The 19,629-nt window shown below is 37.6% G+C and overlaps 1 protein-coding gene across 1 annotated transcript in view; it reads right to left on the bottom strand.

The window, feature by feature from the left end:
• Positions 1-19,629, bottom strand: part of LOC121430559 (transcription factor AP-2-alpha-like) — a 45,744-nt gene that overhangs the window by 12,293 nt on the left and 13,822 nt on the right. Inside the window, exons 3-4 of the mRNA XM_041627879.1 lie at positions 14,984-15,185; positions 4,923-5,041 (exon numbers count right to left, since the gene is read on the bottom strand). Coding sequence (XP_041483813.1) covers positions 4,923-5,041; positions 14,984-15,185 — 321 coding nt within the window. The remainder of the gene's footprint in view (positions 1-4,922; positions 5,042-14,983; positions 15,186-19,629) is intronic.

Genomic DNA, 19,629 nt, shown 5'->3' with positions numbered 1-19,629 from the left:
AAAGAAAGCTCTCTGTTCAATTTTTATTTTACTTGCCCAAATAGGTTAATGTGAATGCGTGGTCATTGTTGACTATTATCTCTTTCTCATCCTGAAAAATGTGACAAATATATTCTGTTACTAGTATTTTCTCGGCCAACCGATACCAGGTTAATCTACCCCTCTCTCTGGGTGATCCAATGTCCCTCCCCTTCCTCGACCCCCAAACCTTTTATCTTACTCCCTCAGATGCTGTCACCATTGATCGCGGAGAACCTGCCCTAAAACACGAGCGATAACATTGAAATCAGAGAGGAGGCCCTGGCCTTCTCCTCAACGAACTCTCCTTTGTAGCGGCAACGATCCGGCGGAGCGGCCGCAAGGCTCACGGTAAACTCGATACGGACACCATTCGGGTTTCCTCGACGAGAAGTAATGTTAATCACGACCACATCCATGAAACAACATTATGTATGAAGTTGAAAAGAAGCCATAGAGCGCCAAGTTCAGGGGGGAATTTGAAGAGGAAATGGTAAGTAAATGGTAGGAAGCATCAATGAATGATGGTGGCTAGTAGACTCCGGGGGGGGGGGGGTAGACTGGATGTCTCAGGAACGGAGTGGAGGAGAGTGACAGAGAAAGGAAAAGGAGGGGGAAATAGCGTTAGGGGGACCAGGACGGACGCATTTTGTAATGATTAAAAAGGCAATCGTTCCAATTTTACATCTGTTAATAATTACAACATGAATCGGGGCCTGATGGGAGAACAGTTTTTGAATGTGATGTAGCTGCCCTGAATAAATAATAATAATATTATTATCATTACTATCATTACTATATTATCATTGTTATTATTATTATCACTTTTATTATAATTATTATCATTTCATTACTTTATTATAATAATAATAATCATCATCATGAAAATCACTGCTAGCATCGCTTTCAAATGTCAATTTCTTAACGGATATACAAGTCGATTTATGTCATTTACTTAATTTGAGTAAGAATAACAAGTTATGTTCGCCCAACCTTTGGTGACCAAGGCGATAACAAGAACTATCCACTCATAATAATATTCCCCATGGACACAACCTCGAACGATAAGATTAATTAAGTCACGGTTCTCGTAAGACCCACGATTAAGTCCATGCAAATTATTTTGAATTATTCATTAATTTCATAACTCCATTTATGCAAAAATGTAATCAGTAGGTTTACAAGGAAGAGGGCGGTAAAGCCTTAATAATAAATAATGAAAATCATTATTACATGGATCACGTTGAAGTCTACGGTTACTTATTTCTTATTGAAAAACACAAAAATGGAAACATTGATGCCAGAATTTCTTGCTAGAAAATTGTTTTGCTGTATATTTTAGTCAACGTGCTTTATTTATTTTTTTTCATTATTTTATCAACCTTTATTTCCTCTAATCATAAAAAATTATAATTTCATCTTCCATTTCTTTATCACTTGTCTTTTCCTCCCCTTCCTTCCTCTTCATCGAAATCGTCCAAGGAGCCGGAGGCTGGAAAAACTTTAGCGGGATCGAGTGATGACCGAGGAAAGGTGAGATTCGGGTAGGGAATTCGTCGAGCTCTCGGGTTACCTTCGTATTCATGTCGATAGGTTCGCGGGGAAAAACCGCTCTCTTCGTAAATCCTCTCTCATTTGCCCGATTCCCCATACACTCGTCAAGAACTTTCCGAGTTTCCGTGATTTTTTGTTTTGTTTTGTTTTCTCTCTGGGTGGATTCTTAGTTCTCTCCGATCCTGCAGTAACTATACGAATAATATTTGGTGCAAAACACACCGTTAAATGCAACGGACAGTCCCCGTAAAGCTATGTCTTCTTTTGCGGGCAATAAAACGTACCAACAACGTTATTAAACTTCGTGAGGAAATAATTTATCATATTAGACTGAAAACAAGAGTTAGTGGAAATCATACATGGACAATAACTGGTACATAAACTAATCGAACGTTATCGAATGTTATAGAAAACACACTTCCAGTATGATCTAATTCGAACAATGTCTTATCAATTGCATTATCAACAATTAAAATATTTTCAAGAATAACCAGGCGTAATTCCCTTCTTTTTATTGGGGGGGGGGTACAAAAATCTGGAAAGCAACAAAAATGTAATCTTAAATTTACATGATAGTCTTAAAATAGCATAAATAGTGGATTTTTTTTATTATTCTTAATCATAATCGCTGTTGGAATAAAGAAAGAAAATAAGAAGTGTGATATTTCGCTTTATAGTTATATTTATTTGTGGGAAATGTATAAATTTACAAAACCAATAATATTGGCCTAGTGAATTAGTGACGTCACGGGAATCGTGTAGGTTGAAGCAGCACCGGAAGCCAAGCTCAAGCTTAATGTCCTTTTATTGCATTCTTCACAGGAAAAGAGCGCTTAAGAATTTAAAATAAAAACACGCTGCCAAAAATTATTTTCGGAAATGGCCAACGAGACTACTCGAGACACTCGAATACCACTACAGCTATGTTGTTTTGGCCGAAGCTGTAATTTCGTGTTAATTTATCGAAATCTCCCAGTCTCAAGACTACCCCCGAGTGGGGAGAGGAGTAGGCAAGCCTCGGGCAACGCTCGGGGACGGACACGGCGAAGGAGGCGATGACTCAGCCTTGGGTAGCATAACTCAGTGATAAACGCGTTACATCGTTTTGGGAAACCCCGAGAAACGTAATAAAGATGGCGACGGTTTCTTATCTCCATGTTCTCAGATTGATGTAAGTTGGCCATTTACATTCATGATTAAGGAGTGATGTCATGACCTAGCTATCTTAACGTGTCGCTCACGGCATGGGCACGTTTAACTCACTAAATACCTGGACACAATACTATGGGAAAAAAAGTTGTTGAGTTTATGACTACGTGATTTTCTTGTCTATGAATCCTAAACCTATACGGAAAATTTTTGAAAAATATAAGAATCTCTACCATGTCTACAGCTTATATTTGATTTGTTTTTAATATCATATAATTAATATCTCCCTATTGATATTTTGTAATAATGATAGCTTTTCAATGCACAATGATAGACATTTTTATTTTCTTACATTGAACTTGATGACCTACGACGTGTCATCTATGAAATTATAATACATTAAAGAAATTTCAATATGCCAAATATCAAATTCAAAATTAGAAACATCCGTAATTTTGCGGTCTTTTGGAAGGGAAGGTGCCCACTTGTGTCATCGGAATGTACTTTGATACCTCATTTTACTTTAAAGACAAAAATAATCAACCAACCACGAAATGATTACAATCTAACGACAACAGATCACAGCAGCGATAATGTGCAAACGATACTATCTTAGGTATTGGTCTCGCCCAATTAGACGTAGCCGTAGACGCACGTGACCTTGGATGCGATCGATAACGACGGAGTGCCAGGTATCGGTGACATTCAAGGTGACGATAGCTTTGATACAAACCTTGATGTGTAGTCTTACATCAAGGCCGAGGGCAGAAATACTAAGTTCCTGTTCTCGAATATGACACGATATTTATTGTTATCACTTGACCAAATTTACCCCATGCCACATGGATGTAGGTGCCGCACGCAACAACGGATCACGTTTGGTCATAAAGTATATTTACTTATCCCATCACATTTTATTTACTGGGGTATTTTCATTTCCGAAATTTAATTTACCTTTACCACAATAGCATTAAATTTGGGTGGCCTTAGAGTTCATTATAAAGCATGCTTTTAGAAAATATTATTAGCTTTGTTTTTAAATATCAATAATCCAATTCCCTAAAAAAATCATCACAATATTGTTTGTGTAATGATTATATTCAAACAAACAGTTGGTATTTGGATAATTTATCCACAACTTTTATTTCTTTATCATAAATGTCTAATCCTTGTTTTCTCCATATTTAAAGAAAACCTAATAATCTTAATATGAACATAAAGAAACGAAAACATATCCCTGTTAGATAAGTGTCGAGGAGGCATTCCGCTTTACTTTCAAAATCGTAGGAAGAAGGTTGAACTATAAGAAAAATAGAAAAAAAAGAGGACAGAAAATATCTCAAACTAAATCGCCTCGATACTCTATACTATGAATAAATTCAGTAAGAAATTCAAACCGCAATATCGGAATGATGAGTAGCTACAAAGAGAAGAACAATAATTCTTCATACGATAGCTGAAGGATTTCGAGATTTTAAAAAACACCTTTTAAGGGGTTTGCCTTAAGCTCTCTATAAACCCTCAAGGGATTACTGCATTTCAAAAGATTGTCAAACAACATCCATGCCGAATCAAATATTCCATTTTTAACATCAAACGCAGGTGAAGAATATAAAAATTGGATTTGCTGCAATTTCAGCCTTGTCAGAGATTTTCGATTATCAAATTGATTTCTTATCCAGCGGAAATACTTTGGAAATAAAAGGTTTCAAAGCTCGTGGAACAAAATCTTTCGTTGTATCACAGCGAGGATGTATTTTCTTTTTTTTCTTTTTTTATTAGAGATGCATATTAGCACATGATAATCCCATCTCTTTACTTTGCTAAATTGGCACAAAAATGGACAAATTGATTTCGTAACTAACTTGCAAATATCACAACAGCCAATGTACATTTGTTTTTCAAAAAAAGTATTTGTATCTAGATCTAAGTGAAGCAATGAACATGGGATACGCATATCCAACTGAAAAACGGCGAGGTCACCGGTTTAATTCCGGGTCAAATCATGCCCCCACGGATGATGTTGAACGTTCTGCAGTGTTCTGGCGGATGACAGAAAGAACAAATAACTGCTACAGTATAGCTACATAGATTCTTACGAAACATCCCAAGATCAAAGATCTTTGTTACCCCCCCCCAAAAAAAAAGGAAGGGGGGGGGGGAGTATTTCAACTTAATTTCCTCAACCATACACGACCTACCTTCTACTAGTGAGGTAAATAAAGTGACATTAGCTGCTTTTCGTCTTCCTGCCGGTAAATTTAGACCGATCTTCTCCAACCTTTCCCGGAGATATCGACCACCATTCTTTGATTTCGCTCTGAGGATAAGTAAAAAAATGAAGAGGTATGGAGAGGAGAGGAACAGAAAAGAATGAGGGAAGAAATGAAAAGGGAATACAGTGGGGACAAGAAGCAAAGGAAAAAAAAATCAGTAATCAAATAATAATTTTATCATGGTAAAACGCAATAAAATCACCTACTTCCACACACACTCAACATAAGACATTTATGTACACATAAAGTGGTCATATTAGCTAAGTAATTAATGATAAATCAGTAGGAATGGTCAGCATGTGAAAGTCTTTATGTTTATGAAATTATATTGACAATAGAAAAGATGAAAAGACATATTAAAATTACATAGAGGGGTTAAAACGCCCACAAATATGCACTGACATCTTATTTTGATATATGAATCTAACCACCATTGGTCATAAAAAAATACCATTCACTTGCCGCACATTATGTTTAAATCAACAGTTGGCAATGGGGATGTTATCGACCAACCTAATTTAGTCTTGAAAGTATTAAATGTGCGAGTGTGTGTGCGTCATTTTAAATGTATATACTGATATACATGTGTACACATCCACTCACGCACAAACACACAAACATATAATGTGAAAGTACTTCTGCCACGAATATATTGGATGCAACATAGTATAAATTATCAGTGTGACGAAATATTATGTTTCAAACTGAACCTTTATTGTATGACCCTATAGCTAGTGTTCAAAGTGCTTTTATAATGACTGAAATAATAATCACAGACTATTTCTGTTTTTGGTATTCATTCAAAGACGGTTATAAATCAATCAAAACTTATATAAGGTCATTGTAGTCAATATCCAAAGCTAAATGAGAATATTCAGAAACACCTTTCCAGACATTGGTGAATATGGAGATAGCTCGTGTTTTCATACTGGAAATTTCTTATCCAATTCCTCTTTTATACAACTCATAATGGCTGTGATTTAATCGCTGATCATGCACCATGAGCCAACATTACTACTACGGTCAAACAAGTCGGTGATGATTGTCGTTATTAAAACTCGTGTGGTTTTACGCGATTCTCCCTATTTTCAGACAAAAACTAATTCTATTGCAAAATAACAAGGGCAGAGCTTTTTTATGGCTTGCCTCGACTTTTGCTTCTTACTAACAATCTAAATAGAACATACAAGTCAAGAGGCACTAGAGGGGAAAAATACTGTAGCAAAATTGCCGATGGTCATTTTGTGGCCAAGCAAGAAACGTAGTTTTGCGTCTTTTTCTTATAAGCTCCCTCTTCAATTTTCCGCTCATTAAGTTCGCTACAATAACCACAATAGGGATAGTAGTTATGTATAACACTTACACATCTTTCAGAACGAAAATAGACAATGGGCACTTAATAGAAGCAGAAACTGAGATTCAAGTATGGCCCGGTCATTGTCTTGGTTTCTGAACAAAACGCATTCATAATTTCTTCAAGTTATTGAAAGAAGATGAAGAACCATGCGGCGGGAAAGGCCACGCGTAACAAAGTCCCCCTCCCGAAATTATCAATGGAAAACATGAAGCAAATGACGTAATAAGTTCTGATCGCCCATTCAAGAATACATGCGTGCCTTTTCCAGCAACAAAACATTTACGAAGAGCTACTTAACCCTTTTTGTTTGCGTCTTGTCACGGCAATTAGGTTGCGTTTGACAACAATCTTTGGAAACAAAATGGAGAAAAGCTGAAGAAGGATTTGAAGTCCGCGTGAGATGATAAACATTTTCAATTAATTCCTTTTGTGTCACAGCGCTCCACCTGCTCCTGCTTGTCTGTTTCGTATTTGTAAAAGTGAAATTTCGTAAAACTCTCAGTGCATTGAGACTACATGCGATAGGCTGGTGATGAATCTAAAATCCTTATCTCTCACCCCCCCAAAAAAAAACATAATTCACTCCTTGTCCTCCTAGATAAATCGAAATATTATTGCAAATTCAAGATATGACCATCGAATGAGCTAAGAAAATTTGGCATAGCCGAATGGAACGGTTTAAAGTGATTGGTTAACATTGGGTTTGACTTTCAAAAAATCTGAGCTAGAAGGCCACACTTGTCACCCGTGTCTGTGATATGTTACAAAAAATGAAGCCCAGAAAAAATTGCGTTCCAAAATAATTATTTAGTGCTTCAAAAATTGAAATATAAAGTGACCGGAAACACCATCTTAATTTCATCCCATACACCTACGTGTAATATTTGGGTGTCTATAAGACGCCTATTTACAAAATCGGGGTTTGCCATGTAGTTTTAGCTTTTCATTCACAATAATGGTTGTTTTTAGTGTTAATTAGTTTTAATACATGCACTTGTACACATGTTTCATCTTGGTTTGAGAATTTTTTAAATTGGCTGCTCACAAAGTTAAACAATACCTTTAAGCTGTCTTTGAACATCAACTGTGAAAAGGAATGTGTAAACCTTTCATGCTTATTGAATTAACATTGCGGATAACCCAACTCTTTTTTTTGCTTTTATAAATATTCATCTGATTATCTACTATTGCCAGATTATTGCACTTTTGTCAAGTTTTGCCAAATTTCTGACAGAATTCTGCAAAAAATTAAAGATTTTGAAAAGATGTTGGCAGATACAGCATAGCTATAAAAAAAACGTAATACGGTTGGGAGGGGGGTGTATAACTGTTGACTAACAATGTTTTCCTGGAGTGTTGTTAAGAAATTGCAAAAAGTAGAAGCAAGAAAATGACAAAGACAGAATTTTCGCATTCAGTTCAAAGAAGACTTACATAAGACGGATTTTTGAAGATTTGTAACAAAATGGAAGTTTTGGTAATTATGGGATGGGCGGACTCGGGGACTGTTAATTCTTCTAAACCTATAACAGCGCAGTGAATACAAGGAATACAGGGTGTCTTGATTAAAGGAAAATGAAGTGTTGTTGATACACAATCCCTAACATTTTTGAGGTTCTCATGCTAGAACTAGTTTGTGATCATGTAAGCGGTCTGTTGAGAATGTAACATTCTACCTATCCATCTTTCCTTGACAATCGGCCAATAATTCTCTTTATCAACATTAGCAAACGTATGCGCTATAACATTCGATCCGAATGGATCTTAATATAGACATGACAGAGAAGCTGTGGACGGGGTAGGTGACGCCATCTTCTTTTCGGGGGTTCATCGGACGGATAAATATGGCCTAAATTGGATACTTCTCAAGACCACTGACCAGGGTGAGGAAAGTACCTTCAGGTATCTGATAGTCCTTCATGTCAATACAATTTATCTTCATTGCTATGGTGTATTAATCCCCCTCCTGCCTTATTATGACTACGGCGAGAAGCAATTTATCCCCGACACCCATACGGTCTGGTCACCTCCGCCAAACCCTATTTGGGTCAATGAAGTTGTTATTTTATCCCGGAGAGCGGAGGTGCTTATTGGATGAAACTCGAATCGGCCAGTAGTCTTTGGGTGATGATCGCACTAGGTACGGCGGTGGCTCCTGCCCGTGCAGAGACTGGAATCGGAGCCGACGAGACTGCGGCTCCCACCGGCCAGGTGCGAGCGGGATGCGCGCTCTCCTGTAACACGATATGATCCCCCGATGCCGAAGACCCGTTCTGTACCTAGCTGTTAATTTAGGTCGAGGGTTTCCTCCTTCCGACAGAGGATAGTCTGATATTAAGGCTCCCTTTCATACACCATCCAACAGCAGCGAATCCAGGATTGTCAGAAATGAAGAGGGAAATGCTCCCCCCGCAACAATCGGTCATTGCTTACCAAACCTAACTTTAATTTCACCTAATGCAATGACATTCATGTTTGAGAAATCTGAACACAACCTTAAAATTGTGAATACTTCAAGATTTTACTGCAATATATTCACGAAAAAACATCGTCAATGAAAGTGAAATCTATACTAATTTTGCTGCGCAACATTTGAATGTAATGGTCGACCATGACATATATTTCCATCTAAGAACTATGACATTTGGGCATGGGGAAGCATTACTTGTCCCATCATTATTATTTCATCATCTGCAAGCCAATGCGACTGTCTTAATGAAAGCAATCAAAGCATCTACTCGAACGATAAATCAATTCAATTCAATACCCTGGGGAATCCCATCTTTATTCTCCCCATTCATGGCTGTTACATGATGAATGTACACATGCGCCCTCTATGGTGTAATTCCAGTTAGCTTCCGTGAAATCCTTGATTATCATTCATATTTTTTTCTTGTAAGAATGGTCCTCAATTATCATTTTGATTTAAAAGCCTAATGGGAGAAACTGATTACGAACAGCGAGTGAGTGAGAATGCTCGTAAAACATGACACTCGTTCATAGAGAAGGAGATAATGATGATGCTGATGACTCGCATCCATTGCGATATTGAATTTGACCCCTGATAGAGGTCAGGGGTCAGGTAGGTCAGCGCGGAGTCGCCGTGACGAGGAAGCTGTCTCGCCCGTAGCGAGGTCCATTAACCCTCCGAGTTCATCTCCAAATGGACCGCGAACTCCCTCGATTCTGTGGATGACGAAAGTCCGTGGTTGCAATGATTGCCGAATAGCGAACACTGAATAACTAAAGACTCGAATGTTACTTGTGCTCCCAAATATGGATAGTTATGCATTTGTCTTGGGGGTTTATCGAGAAATAATTAATTTCAACTCCCATTAATTTACTTCAGATATCATTCGTGATCAAAGTAAAACACATTCATATTGCTTAATTTCCCGAGGTAGGATAGATGTAGTTTCTTTTACAAATCTCTCTAAACTGATGTAAACGGTGTGTTATAAAGGCCTAGCACCCATCCATTTGGCAGGTTTCGTGGTTGCGAATATATGCAGAGTATTATAAAAGTTAAAAAAAAATTCCCCACAGTCAGCTGTGGACAAATACAAGGTGGAAGGTGATATTGCCGCCGTTAACGGATTCAGCCACGTTCTTATATCCTCATTTGCATCATAGGATGCTTACAAATTATATCCTAATTGTTTAAAAAGTGGAAAAAAACGAAATCAAACTTTAATAACACAGATATGTTCGAACCCATTGTTATCATGGTTTCTATCGTTATGTGTGTGTTATATAACCAGGGGGCCGTTTCATAAAGCTGTTCGTAAGATAAGAGCGACTTTAAGAACGACTGGTGAACCTTTCTTATGCGCTAAACCATCACCAATACAATATACCACTTAACGCATTAAGGGATCACCAGTCGTTCTTAAAGTCGCTCTTAACTTACGAACAGCTTTATGAAACACCCACCAGGGGCCTGTTGCAGAAAGAGTTGCGTTTAAACGCAAGCCAAAAAAATCAATCGCAAGTCAAAAATGCGCGCTGTTGATTGGTTGAAAATCAAGTTGCGCATGATTTTTAGAGTTGCGTTTGATTGCAACTCTTTCTGCAACGGGCCCTAGCAGGCCTTTCCTTTGCTTATATTGTGAAGCGGTCTTCAGTAACTTCTGCAGCAAAATTAAGATAGGTTAACTCTGTTAGTAGATCCATGCTGTACTGATAATAACGCAGTAATGTTGTGGGTCCATTTTTATTGATGAAAAAAAAATTTGGAGTGATTTTTTATATTGCGCCCTCATTGGCAGATTGGTGAGATGAGCAGGCCTTTCCTTTGCAAATATTGTGAAACGGTCTTCAGTAACTTCTGCAGCAAAATTAATATAGGTTAACTCTGTTAGTAGATCCATGCTGTACTGATAATAACGCAGTAATGTTGTGGGTCCATTTTTATTGATGAAAAAAAAAATTGGAGTGATTTTTTATATTGCGCCCTCATTGGCAGATTGGTGAGATGCAAGCAAATTAATTTATAAAAGATTCAACAGTTGGCTGAGAGTTACAAAGAAACATCTGGTTATACGAAAACCATCGCATATCAAGAAACCCAAAGTAAACTACTAGAATTAACACTCTACAAATATACTCTCAATTAACATACGATAGAAAGGGTCAAATAACATTTAAACATAAGAATAATGATAAACTTAAATGTACTTATATGACATGAGGATAAGTATTTTGGTAAACGATTCAGAAGAACACCTGCACTTGTTTAATATAATCGTTATTAAGGTTAGAAGGGGTATGAAACTTTGTTCAAATAGATATTGGAGTAGACTAAATATCGAATGATTGTTAATGTTTAACAGAAAAAAAATGAAGAAAATTTGCTTTAAAAAAAAATCGACAATCGTCACCCTAAGATATCCATAAACGGAGGAATTTTTTTTTAGTACAACATTTAAAATTCTAATAAATTATATGTTCCCCTTCCGTTGTTATATTGAGTAATACTAAAATAGGAGATATATCATACTTAAAGGACAAGACCACCCCAGTAAAAAATGGTTTGAATAAAATGAGAAAAATCAAACAAGCATAATACTGACAATTTTATTAAAATTGGATTTGAAATAAGAAAGTTATGTCATTTTAAAGTTTTTCCTAATTTCACGAAAAAGTAATATTCACATCATGGTCGGTATGCAAATGAGGAACATGATGACATTATCCACTCACTATTTCTTTTTTATTTCATTGCATGTACTATGAAAAAGTCTATTTTTCTCCTCATTATCATTTGAAACGAAGTTTGATTTATCCCTGAACATTTACAATTATCAGTTTTTACATGTTGTGGTTGAAACAAGATGTTCCTTAATGTCATATCTGAAAAAAAAAACCATTGTATTGTACAATTCAAACAGTAAATAACGAAAGAAATAGTGAGTGAGGGACATCATCAAATCTCTCATTTGCATAATACCGAGTTCGGTATATTACTATTTTGTAAAAAAAATAAGCATAATTTTAAAATGTCATAACTGTCTTATTTTACAATCGATTTTGATTAAATTTTCCGTGCTATACCTCTTAGATTTTTCTCTCGTTATTTAGATCAACTTTTATATGGGGTGGACTCGAACTTTAAGAAGGCGGTGATATTCTTATGAATGATTTTCTTGAAGTATCGTGGAATGATAACGGGTCGAATTAGTCATTTTACAACCAAGAACCTGCCACTTTTACATGTATTGATTACGAGAAATTTTCGTACATGTATTTATTTTGGTATCTTAAAAAAATCTTGGCCAACTGGTTAGTGATGTGAAGATTTCATATCGTGTACACTGATGTAAGGCAAAGTAAAAATAATAAAACTCAACCAAGGCTATATTTTACAGAGTGCATGGAATGGTTTTGGTTGTTTAAGCGGTCATTACCTTACATTTTAAAATAAGAAGTCACATTGCTTTTGAGGAGAGGAAATATAGCCGACACATCATAATGATTGCTTCATATTGATAAAAAGGAGGGGATAAATATTCATTTTCTTTTATGAAATCAATGCCATTAGGACTACACTCATGATAGAATCACCTTAAATATCGTGGTTTTTTAAATAATGATTATTAAAAGCGAGTGTACTTTAAGTACAGATTAGAGCAACCACTTCTCCCAACATAATGCCTTTACGACAATAACCGAAGACTTTGGCATAAATCAATTATTGATACCAATAGAGACAACTATTGATTCCACGGTGAGACATGATAAATGGTTATAAAGCTTATTTCTACCCGGGAGGTAAAATGATCTCGAAATTGCAACAAATTCGACTTGCTATTAAGAAACCGGTTCATTTTTTTGCTCTTGACTTTTGTAATCGGGAATCGGATTGCCCATGTCTTTCACAATCAAGTATGAGTATTCGCCAGTCAATACACAGACACTTTTTATATTCGACTTTGATCTCTTCAGTCCCATTCATAGCGGGCATCCATCATTTTCTTTATTTTCTCCTGGAACGATTCGATATTCAAATATTGCTGGTTATCACGGTATTTTCTCGTTGGCTTTCACGCAGATCACTCGAGCAAAACGCATTACTTTTGGCTGCTTTTGTTCGCCATATTGGGACCCATTTTCTACATCTCTACTAAGCTCCCAAATATTCCATATTTCTATTAGCTTTTGTCGCGAGTTCGTCGCACTCAATTTGAAATGGTTGGACGAGTTTCCTTTTCAGAACCGAGGGTCAATCTGCGCAAATGACGGCATGTAATCGCTGCCAATGTCATTGAAAACTACAGTTTACCCTCGTTAGTTTCTCAAAGAACTTGGAAGCTATTTGATCGTTGACAATTAAAACCACGGTATACAATAAGAGGGATCAATAAATGACTTTTTTCTCCTGACGATTATGAACCCGAGGTTCTATCAGCTGCCCATCCCACGGCCCCACCTATAAGTAATTAAGGATGTTTTTCCGAGTGATAGAAAGAAACATGATACCCCCAACACATCCATCACTAGGGAACACCCTGATTATGGTAATGTTTGATTATGACTAGTCTGCAATTTCAATACCATCATGAGGCAATTCAGTGATATTTTTTAAACATCAAAGCGATGACTCACATATAAATTATTGGATTTCTATTACATGTATGTCGTTAAGGCCTTAATAACAAATAAGTAATAATAAAAAAAGTTCACAATATGACGAAGACGTTAGTGTTCCTAATATATTTTACATATGATTTACATTGAAATATCTGACAATTGACACGTTAATCACCTAAACAATTAGGACAATTCTTGCCTAAGATCAGCAAGCCGTCTTCTCATGCTACGTAGTGGCAAATCGGTATTAAATTTACACGTTCTTGTCAGGTCAAGTCCGAAATGAAATCGTTTTATCTCCCGAAAAGCTTTCAATGTTCCAGATATGGCGCCGAATATCTTTGGAGAGCTTAGTATTTGAGGTCGTTGCGGGTCAAAGGAGAATATTCCAGGGCGCACTTGTGAGGCACACCGCGCCAAGTTGTGGTTTTTATATTCGGGTTACTCTTCCATTCAGCGCGTTCACCAGCAAAATGACAAATTAATGGGACTACGTGTGCATTTGACGTAATGCAGCTGTATTATTGGAGAGGGATTATTGAATCCTAACATGGCTTTTACAATTTAATGGTATAGAGAATCTTTCTTGTTTCGAGGCTTGTGGTTTGTCAGAATAATAAGCCAATGAACCTTGTCACTTAGCATTCTTTCTTGGCATTGAAAATTTTCGACAAATGCTACACTTTCTAGACAGTAATAGCCTAGGAATTGTGTTGAACGCCATTCATAAAATACCAGAATTACCAAATATTTTGATAAGTGAGTTCCGCTGATTCGTTTCCTTTGTGTCGTTCATAATATAATTAACATTGAACTTTATCATAAATTCATTCATTAATCATTACTGCAAACCGCGTGTACACACTAGCTCAATGCGTTAGCCAACATCACTTTACTTTGTGAAATTCTAATCCATGCTTTTTGAGGTCATCGCTCTTAAAATTGTTCATGGATATCACACCTTTCTGATATCTCTTAAATAATCAAGATTACTATTTTTGTTTATCACAACGAAACTTCTCATGACAGGCTGTATAGATCTCATCAAACCTACGACCACGAACTAATCTGAAACAGGTTTAAATCTCCAGACGAATATCAGTCTAGGATTTGCTCTTCGAAAGTCTTCAAACTACCGGAATAAAGATTTAGAAAAAGCTATAGATCCATTAGAGCACGGCCGCTCATTCGTCTTGTTTGGCGAATCATGGACATGGGCGAATCCAGTTCTAAATTTGTATATTTGGTACCTGATACACATACATGCTCAATGCTGCTATGTCGGGCAAGTATAAGTAAACGAATAATTATGCACCATGGAAGGGAATAATAATAATGATGATAATAATAATAATAATAATGACATATATAAATATATTCGATTCCCGGCAGAGACATTTTTTTGGCATTACCAATTTTTCCAAAGGGCAGATAGCTCTGGGGAACCTTGATTTAAGCTACGTTCTCTTCATTTGTATTTATAGACTTGCAACGTTTTTTTTTTTGCTATACTAAAAGTTTCAATGATTTTGGTAATTACCTCCTAAGAACACCTCCTAACAGCGACGCATTGAGACATTCGGGTGGTGATAAACGACGTTGCACTTCCGCTACCGTGACCTTATATTTGGACGTTGAACTGAGCAGCGAGAGGCGACCCGGAACTGAACAAAAGACATCGTTCGGCGATGTGACGTTGGCGACGAGACCATCTTTTCCGTTTTCATTTTTCTGTCTGATACCTGGGTTTTAAAAATAAAAAGAGTGTGATGAGTTGAAGTGTACCTGATTACATATTGAAGTCACACATGATAGGTTTCACTAAATACAAATCAGAAGTATGCCCACTGAATTGATAATGAACTATGTGAATCAATTTCTGAATTCAGTTCATGTTTTCCCCCCATTGTATAATAATACTTATAACATCGTCATCATAATTAATGTTATTCTTAGAATATAACATGATCACACTATAAATCATTATCACAATGGTTATAATAACAAAAACAATTTAAGAATGATAATGATAATAGTAATTATAATCAAAATTTAGAATAGTATGCCATGAATACAATGATATTGATAAAAAATGAGAATACTAATACAAGTAATGAAATAATCAGTCAGTATTTTCATTTTAGCAGTAGTATGTCAGTATCACCACCACCACCACCATCATCATCAACATCATCATCCCCCTCCTCATTATTTCACCATCATCGTTTAACTTCATCTGGGACCACAGCGGATGCGACCTCCTCCAAGGAAGCACTATTGATGCCGAGTTTGAGCAAGCTGAGATCCGAGACTAGGATCATTCATTCAAATTATGATATCACCAGTTACGGGTGATATAGATATGTTTGCTGTTCGGGCTGCCCTGGTCCCAGTCCAGCCTCCCTAGTCCGTCCCTGGGGTGGGTCGCCAGGCCGTTACGCCGCTTAAAGCGCAGCTTCCCCAACGAATAAATCGATGGCAAAGGGATATAATTATCATAATGACCAAATTTGTGGTAAGGGGTGGTAGAGGAGAGGAAAATTTGTAAATGAGATTATTTTTTTTCCACCGGACTTTTCCCGGACACCAGAGCACATAGGATGATATTTCAAAGATCCCGGGCCTGTTATTGGTATACAAAGTCTAGAGCGATAAAAACTAAATGGAGTACAGCTTCCAGTATAATGATAATGTGAACGGTAAATAATGAAGGAAAAAAGGAAAACTATTCAGGAAACCGTGCTCAAATAAAATGTATCATATGTTTGATGAGAAATTATGTGAGATGAAGAAAGAGGTAAATAAGGAGTATGATTTACACTGCGTTATAATAGAGAAACAACCATAAAGACTGGTAGAAACTTAAAAAAGAGGAAGTACTCATTGTTTGTGCGGTCTTTTATTTTTCCCCATAGGGCAACTCCTTTCCCAATTTCGTTCTTCAAGTCTAGAGTAGTCAGGACTACAATGGTCCAAAAGCGGATGAATGAGGGCAAAGAGTTCACCGAGGGTACGGGGGTTGTATTTTGACCGGGGTCGCCCCCTCGTAGAAAATGGTCCCGAATATCGGAGGGCCTATTGTTGGACCGGGATTCGCCGGGGGCCAGAGTGATACAAAAGTATACAGCGGTGGTGTTTTCTTCGGGTGTGTAGTGTACAAGGCGAAGCACACCCCTCATGTTCCTGGTGCAAAGTTGTACGATATGCTAAACAAAGATTTTTTTATACGATGCAAATTGTTTAAACTCAATAAAGTAATTAATAGGCAGTCCCAGTATGTATGGTCGGTATACAGCGCATTAATTAAATGAATGCTGCATTTCTATGTAACACACAAAGTTACGCACAGCGCCTTGGTGTCTTGACCTAATAAAACACATCACTTTTTTAACAGTCCCATTCAGCTTGCAGCAAATTGAATTCTTAGCACATAATAATATTGATCGCATAAATGTGCATTAACATATACCCCTTTCTTCTGCATTTACTATGAACCTATCTACCCAGTTTGGCTTGTCATGATATACGGAAGTCGTTTTGTATAACCCAATATGTAAGAGTGACCAAAGGATCCATCGTCACTTCCATTGCTATACACCTATCCTCGTCAGGTCATTTGAGAATGTTTGTATTATCATCTTTAGAAGTTGAGTGCATGTGTGAGTGCAAGGGGGTGTCAGTAAACAGTATATTGAATGGGATAAATTATATTAAACGGAAATTTGTGCTAAGATTGTGACGAACATTGTCTACAGCAGTAAACGCACATGTCCGGAATCTATGCAGTTTATCTGATGTTCTCCTGCATGCAATTCGAATGGTACAAGCAGAATAAATATGTCGTAGGTATTGGTTAAGAAGATTCTCACCAGTGTAATGATTGTTTGAGTGATGATGAGGGGCAAGTGTGAAGGTGGGTATGGTGGTGGTGGTGGGGGGGGGGGGGGTAGGCAGCCGAGAGGTGAGTGAGTGAGAGGAGGAAGGGAAAAACTAGTGAACGGCGCGGAAAAATAGCTTTATGCCCAGCTTCCTTGCTCTGACCCAATTCAAACAAGACAGAGGTGAGAGACATACAGTCCATTTTCATTGCAAGGGGAAAAAGGTAAGAGAGGAATGAAAAGAAACTCGAAGAAAGACATGAGGAGAGGGGGAGAGAGCGGGAGGTGGGGCGAGAGAGATGGAGAGAGGCGGAGGGAGAGCAAAAATGAAATTGGAACTCGACAAAACAGGCCCCGGAGCGACGAGCTTTTCGTTCCTGACCCCGGGTGCTCCCCGATAAACAGTGAGGAAGGCAAGCGGCGGGTAACTATCGGTCAAGCCCGTCACAAATATCACTGCAACGCAATGGAGCACAAATATGTTATTCTGGGTGTCAATTCTATATCATGGAGGGAACCGGTAAAATATAAACGGAATGACTTTGGCATCTCAAAATCTAAGAGAAAAATAAACCATCTTTTCGCATTTTCTTAAAAGGAACCGCAGGATGGTTCATTTTGGTGGCTGAGTGGTCTCGTTGCCGGGTGACCTGGGTTCGAAGCTAAATGGAGACGTCAGTGCTATAAAAGTGGCGAGTAATACTGATCTTCCATGAATCCTCAATATCGGTTTCATACAGGCATTACAACTGTTTCTTCAAATCTTGCCTTCCTACAATTATACAATAGTTCGGCAAAAAATATGCATTCAATACGCTCGACCATTGCCAAATTATGCCATTGAAGAAAAGTAATAAAAATCAGACGAGGCTTATTTTGAAAATTTTGATAAAACAACAGCCTTATCAAGAGATACTTGACTTTAGAGTTGATCGCGTAACGTCACTATTCTTCTTTTGTTCTTGTCATAGAAAAAGATACAAAAAATAAATAACATAAATAAAACGTAATTTTGATCAAAATTGAAATGTCATTAGTCCTTCGCTTCGTGCTCGACATTCTAATTACGTATCGTAGTTAAACGTATTTCCCGCGCCCACTTTTTAGCGCAATGTGCAATTTATTTTGGGAGGATCGATGACAAAATTACTCGCCTTGGACAAATTAATCTCGGAAATTTTCAGTGACATTAATCTGCGGCGATTGTTAACTACAGGGGCGCGCAGTGCTAATCTTTTTAAGAATCCCTTTTTTATGACATATGGCTGGTAGTCAAATCTGCCTCTTTCATCTTATTCCTTCTATTTCCTATACATGCGTGTAACTTTCTCACTTTTAGGCAAACGCATTCGGCGCCTTTTCCTCCTATCACCCCTTAAAAGAATGACTTCGTTATTGGATTGAGGGAAATTAAAATCTAGGCTTTGCGCTCTAACCATCTTCGCGGGCACAGGGTCGTCGATGGACGAAAGAAATGCATGGCAGCATTGGTCGACTGCTAGAGCACTTGTCTTAATTCATTAGCACACCGTATCAATTTCTCTTTTTTGTCACCGATATAGGGTCTCTATTCACGCAATTCCAACACCCTTCTCGCCTTTTGCTCACTTTTCCCTCTCATTTGTTCACATCTCGGTTTTTTTTTCTCACCCGTGCAATACACTCCTGGAGTTGGGTCTAAAGAATTCATCCGATTTTGAGTTAATCCGATTCAATATGACCTACTTGCCCGGTGAGAGGAGATGCGAGTGAAATATAAGATAGAATTGATATCCGAGAGATGAAAATGAAGAGATTGGAATATAGGGAGGGTTTCAGAAAGAACATGACGAAGGAAGAGGGGAATAGATAGAATGGAAGAGAGAGAGAGAGAGTGAGGGTGAAGTATAGACATAATGATAATGAAGCGATACGGGATGTAATAGAAGATAAGAGTAGACGGAGAAAGGGTTGGAGAGAGAGCAGGCAGGAGAACAGCCAGACAGAAAGGGTGAAGAGAGACAGGCAGAGACATAGATGGTCGGAGGTAAAAAAGCTGGAAAGGAATATATGAGGACAAGGTAGAATAGGATTAAGAGCTTTCAGAAAGAGAGGTTCATTTGCAAAAACACGAGTCGATGGCTGGGATTGACTGAGGTACTTAACAGCATTATCTCATTTATAGCGGCCAATGGCCCTAGAGAGAGAGAGAGAGAGAAAGAGATCATGCAAATCATGTCAGATAGGGTTTACAACCGCCCTCATCCCCTTTTCTATTTCATAAATCTGATATGAATTGTCTTGAGGAAGATACAACGGGGGCAATGAA

The sequence above is a fragment of the Lytechinus variegatus genome, chromosome 17, assembly GCF_018143015.1.
Source record: "Lytechinus variegatus isolate NC3 chromosome 17, Lvar_3.0, whole genome shotgun sequence".
NCBI classification, from domain to species: Eukaryota; Metazoa; Echinodermata; class Echinoidea; order Temnopleuroida; family Toxopneustidae; genus Lytechinus; species Lytechinus variegatus.
Note: the sequence above shows the minus strand (reverse complement) of the source record. Positions and strands in the feature narration are given on the sequence as shown.